This window comes from Phaseolus vulgaris, chromosome 8 (genome assembly GCF_051622355.1).
Source record: "Phaseolus vulgaris cultivar YP4 chromosome 8, ASM5162235v1, whole genome shotgun sequence".
NCBI lineage: Eukaryota > Viridiplantae > Streptophyta > Magnoliopsida > Fabales > Fabaceae > Phaseolus > Phaseolus vulgaris.
In genome coordinates, this window is record NC_143505.1 from 9,231,113 (window position 1) to 9,236,246 (window position 5,134).

The 5,134-nt window shown below is 34.0% G+C and overlaps 1 protein-coding gene across 3 annotated transcripts; it reads left to right on the forward strand.

The window, feature by feature from the left end:
• Positions 1-200: 200 nt before the first annotated feature.
• LOC137825711 (alpha-soluble NSF attachment protein 2) lies at positions 201-4,839 on the forward strand. 3 transcript variants are annotated; one of them, XM_068631450.2, is made up of 9 exons: positions 201-489; positions 570-619; positions 743-815; positions 1,678-1,757; positions 1,991-2,142; positions 2,346-2,505; positions 2,586-2,633; positions 3,183-3,263; positions 4,440-4,839. In XM_068631450.2, the coding sequence occupies exons 1-9, from the start codon at positions 342-344 to the stop codon at positions 4,518-4,520; spliced, it is 873 nt and encodes a 290-aa protein (XP_068487551.2). In that variant the 5' UTR covers positions 201-341; the 3' UTR covers positions 4,521-4,839. The 3 variants fall into 3 exon arrangements, with proteins under 3 accessions (XP_068487551.2, XP_068487552.2, XP_090150461.1); XM_090294335.1 differs by having other exon boundaries at positions 219-489; positions 738-815; XM_068631451.2 differs by lacking the exon at positions 2,586-2,633 and having other exon boundaries at positions 217-489.
• The last annotated feature ends 295 nt before the right edge of the window (positions 4,840-5,134 follow it).

Genomic DNA, 5,134 nt, shown 5'->3' on the forward strand with positions numbered 1-5,134 from the left:
TTCGTACATAGTATAGAGAATAAAAATCGATTTTGCACTGTGTATAGAGAATGAAAATCGATTTTGTGTGATCTTTTATGATAATTTTCAAAAAAAAAAAATTAAAAAATATTTTTTTTGAGACATTGTTGCTAATTTTTTTTAGAACAAACTTTTTTAAACGAATTAAAATACCGATTAATTAACCAAAACTAAAACGAACTAACAAGCAAAGGAGCAGAAAAAGGATGCATAACCAATTGCATTACGCGACGTCGTTTTTACGCAACAGCGTCTGTGACGACCCCTTTGTGTTGGCAAAACGCTTGCTTCATCGCGTGGCGCAGTGAGTGAAAGCAACAATGGACGATCACAAAGCGAAGGGACAGGAACACGCCAAGAAAGCGGAGAACAAGCTCCACGCTTGTTGCCCCTTGTTCGGTTCCAACTTCGAAGACGCCGCTCTGTTGTTCCACAAATCCGCTACTTCCTTCAAACTCGCCAAATCATGTCTCACACAATCTCTTCCCAAAAGTTTTCTTCTTTTTCATGTTTTGCTCACACTTTTAACTGTTTCTTTGTTCCTTCAGGGGACAAGGCGGGCTCACTCTTCGTAAAATCGTCTAAATGTCACATGAAGGTTCTGTTCTCACCATCATCCTTTTCACACTTTAGAAACCCAGTTTTGTGCATTGGCTTCATTTGTTACTATATATATATCATATAATATGATGCCCCTTTTTTCCAATTATGAGTAGTGCAGTTAGGTAACAAGCATGATGCTGCAAATGCTTATATCGGTGCTGCTCATTGCTACCAGAAAACTTCATTAGCAGGTGCTCTTCGACGTCCTTCCCGGGATTCCCTATAGAACTTTTGTTTAATTACTCATTTGCTCCATGTACATAATCTCTCTATTTTTTTTAGTTCTTCTTGCACCTAAAAAGTACCGTTTTTGTCGTTGTCGTAGGAAATTGTGGGGACTAGAATGGAATAAGAAAAGTGTATATGTAAGGATGGAAACAAGTTACAAAGTGTGCATGAGTAGTGTAAGAACTAAAAGGGTAGGTTTCGAGGGTAAGGAGTAAAATGTAAAGATTGTGTGAGTATGCTGGCAGAGTAATTAAACTTTCTTTTTTCTTTCACGCATTCACATAGTCAATAACTTGGAACCATCTAATTAAGATGGGATTACTCATATTTTATCTTGGTAAATTGGACCTTAAAGACGCATTTGAGATTTCAGCTATTCAATTTTTATTGATAGTTATAATGTATTGACTGGGTGAATGCGTAGACTGTATACAATCCAGTTTCGTTGGTGTTTTGGCATTCCCAGGGCAGTGAAGATGCATTTCAGTAGCATAAGCTGTTTTTAAATCTATTTTTTGAATTTTTTTTAAATCTAAACAAATGGTAGTTATACAGTTGGTGCAGAGTGGTGTAAGGCACACACGTGCAGAACTCAGAGATGTTGAACAAGATAAAAAAAAGGAAGACAAGAAAGATTTCTTACTGTTTCTGTTTAGTTTAAAGCGCTTGTTTGGAAATACTTTGTGAAACTTGATAGAATATGTAATTGATATTGATTGATGAGTATGTGAAATTGTACTACAAAATTGCTGTTAAACCAGAAGTTGAAAAAGAATGAAACAGGCCCTTTAGCTAACCTTTTTGGCTTCTGTTTTGGGATTTAAGGAGCTATTTGCTACTTAAATAAAGCAGTGACGATCTTCGAAGAGATGGGTAGGCACATCCTGGCTGCTAAGTATTCAAAGGTACCTTTTGTTGTTGAGTATACACATTCACCGAGTGTAGGGACAAGCAAGACTTGGGCAAGTCTGTTTTGGCATGTGCCTTCCCGTACTGTCTCCCCAATTCTGTTGACGACCTTTTTCATGTTCAAGTTCATGTCCATGCGGTTCTTTCCTTCTTTGGGGTTCTTGTAGGGAGTTTAAATTGTTTGAAAATAAAGTTATTTTCAGAGTTGAATTTGTATTTCTGGATTTAGGAAATTGGCAATTTATATGAGCTCAAACCAGACGTAGAGAATGCTAGATTGCATTATGAGAGGGCTGCTGAACTTTTTGAAATTGGGGATGCAGCAACCTCTGTGATCCAGTGCAAGCTTAAAGTTGCAGAATATTTTGCCCAGCTTCAACAGTAAGTGTGTTTAACTTTCATTTACCTGCATATCTCTTGAAATTGCATGTAACTTCTGTTCTATTCTTGAAATGGTTGGAGCTATCAATTAATAGCATGGGATATGCATACCATCTAATGTTCATTTACTCAAACTGATTAGAGATGAAGTGAATTGCAAACATTAAAACTTGGGGTATATTGATCTACTTGATGTTTACCAGATATCAGAAGGCAATTAAGATTTATGAAGATATTGCTCGACAGTCACTGAATAGCAACATGTTGAAATATGGAGTTAGAGGACATCTTCTTAATTCTGGCCTTTGTCATGTTGTTAAAGGGGATTTTGTTGCAATTTCCAACTCTTTGGAGCGTTATCAGGTTCTTTTCTAGAGTTTCTTTTACGTATTGGTGAATGCTTTATACTTAAACTTCTAACATACTTTCCTTTTATCACATAGGACTTGGATCCCACATTCTCCAGAACCCGTGAATACAAATTTTTGGCTGTAAGTGGTGGAATTTTGATGGAACTGGATCATATTCAGATGAAGTCGAATAATAGAAAGAATAGGGATATTTTTTATTGTGTATATTATCAAGATCTGGATGGGAGATTGCAAATCTAAAACGGAAGAAGAAAAATTAAGTGTACAAAGAGGAGTCTACACTCTTGAAATTTGACCTTCCTTCTGTCCTTTACCTTTGTCTTTAAATTCTCAATGACTGGTTCTATCTCCTATGAGTTGAAATCTCACTACTAACTGACGGTAACAGCTTGTCCAATTAGTGGTTAAGTCTCAATGACAAGTGCAACAGTAGTAATTAACTCCCCTAGTTACCTGCACACCCTTCTATTCTTTCTAATATACACCATCTTAAATTGTCCATCAATCTCAGCGCTTCAATGTTGTTTGTCTTTTGGAATAACTCCTTGTCTTCCTTAAATTCCTACAAAAATGGTCTTTTCTTAGTGCTATTAGCTTGGCTTGTTACTTTGCTCTCATTCTTTTTGTCACTGTTTCATTTATCGATTGAAAATAATTATCATATTTCAGGATTTGGCTGCTTCAATTTACGAGGGAGATGTTGAAAAGTTTACTAGAGTAGTCAAGGAGTTTAATGGCACAACCCCACTGGTATTATAGTTCTGTGTCCCAAGACAAAGAAAAACAGTCACATTACTACTCTTTAATGTTATATAATTCTTTTAATGTTTGCAGCATTTTATTAAAATCAAAATCCGTTTGTGTTAACTGCTGGAAAGTAAGATAAAATGTTTACGTTGTTTGATATGTGAATTGATTAATTTTAGAGGCAATGATGATCTCCTTGTCAAACTTTGCCATGCTTGATATAGATGTCATTAATTTTAGCTCATAAACATTGATCCCAATTTAAAATTGATGTTGTTTGCTCCACTGTATTTGCCATTGTTCTTAAATGCTGTAATTTTTTAATCTTTTTGACAGCATATATATTATTTTCTTATATCTTGTGTGACATTTCTTTGTATTTCCGTCCTCCCAATCTTCCATTTCTTTTTAAGCTGGAGGAAGGATAAGTTTCCACATTATATGTACCTAACCAGCCTTAATTGACTTATCCTTGTCTTTTCTTTTCACAAGGCTACCATTGCCTTAAATACAACACCTTCATTTCTACCCCCTCTTTTTGTATCTGTCTGTACATACATTTATTTTAGCATATTTGTCTTCACTGAATTTGTTCGTTTGTTTCAACCAACATGGCATAAAGTATATTGTACATTATTGGCATTCTTATCTTTATGTCTTCTTGTAAAGCTACTTTTGGGATTTTAATTTCCAAAATTAAAATCTATAGATGATAATAGTGAAAAGGATACAAAGACTTGGATTTAGAAAATGATGATTGACAATTCCTATCTTGAAAACTTGAATTTTAATTTTGTTGGTAATTTACTTGTATGGTTAAGATATCGATGCCTTTTTATTGCTAATTATGACTATTAATAATTTTGAGTAATTTTTATCATTTTTGAAAATTTATATATAGTATGCATTTTATAAACTAAAGAAAAATTCAAATTAGTGGTTATCACACTATCTGCTATCTTGCAATGGGCATTGTAGCAGCGGTACTATCATCTTAGATGTAAAAAATTGAAGTTACAGCGACGTGTGTTATTTAATTCCCTTGTCAAATTAGTTTGTATCTATTAATTGAAAGGACAATTTTCAATCTTTTAAGAGATAGCTAAAAGTAAATCTCCAGAGACCTATCTAATTCTATATGTTTCTAACGTTGCATATGACTTGACCGTTTCAATGCAGGATTCTTGGAAGTCAACCCTTTTGTTGAGAGTAAAGAATGCTTTGAATGAAAAAGTGATGGAAGAGGATGATTTAACCTGAATGAGAGATGGCCTATACATTGGTATTTTAGCAAGAGATAAGAGGAATATGGCATTGAAGTGAAAGTGAGAGACGACACTGTTAGAAAATAATGAACAAAATTTAATGAGAATGTCACATAAGATACAAACAAGATGACTAAAATGAAAATATAAAGTACTAGCCAAACTCAAAACCAAGTGATAGTGTATTGTTATGTCCCAAGTATATTCTATTGTAGTGAATGTTTTTTTTTTTTTTTTTGATCAGCACTATTGTAGTGAATGGTGATTAAGACAATAAAAGAGAAAAAGAAAAAGAGAAACAATAAATGCTAAAATGAAAGTACCCACTGCAGAAGAAAATAACTTTATGTAATGATTGTCTATCAAACAATATTTGTGTAACATTGATTGAGAAAAAATGACAGGAAATCACTTGCTGAGTTTGGATACCACGAAAGAGCATGAAAGGGAAACAAAGAGGGAAGGGAAGTGGATTTGGACCAGAAGAAATACAAAGAAAAACCGTTTTCAAACAACCATGAATAGAAATATGAAAAAGAGAGAAAGTGAAGCACAACACAATGATTGAGTTATACCATATGATTGATTAAGTTGTATGTTATTATGATT

Coding starts and splice junctions, on each gene's coding strand:
- LOC137825711 (XM_068631450.2), top strand. CDS start 342: ATGGACGATCACAAAGCGAAGGGACAGGAACACGCCAAGAAAGCGGAG. Junction 490..569: donor CTTCAAACTCGCCAAATCAT/GTCTCACACAAT, acceptor TTGTTCCTTCAG/GGGACAAGGCGGGCTCACTC. Junction 816..1,677: donor CCAGAAAACTTCATTAGCAG/GTGCTCTTCGAC, acceptor TTGGGATTTAAG/GAGCTATTTGCTACTTAAAT.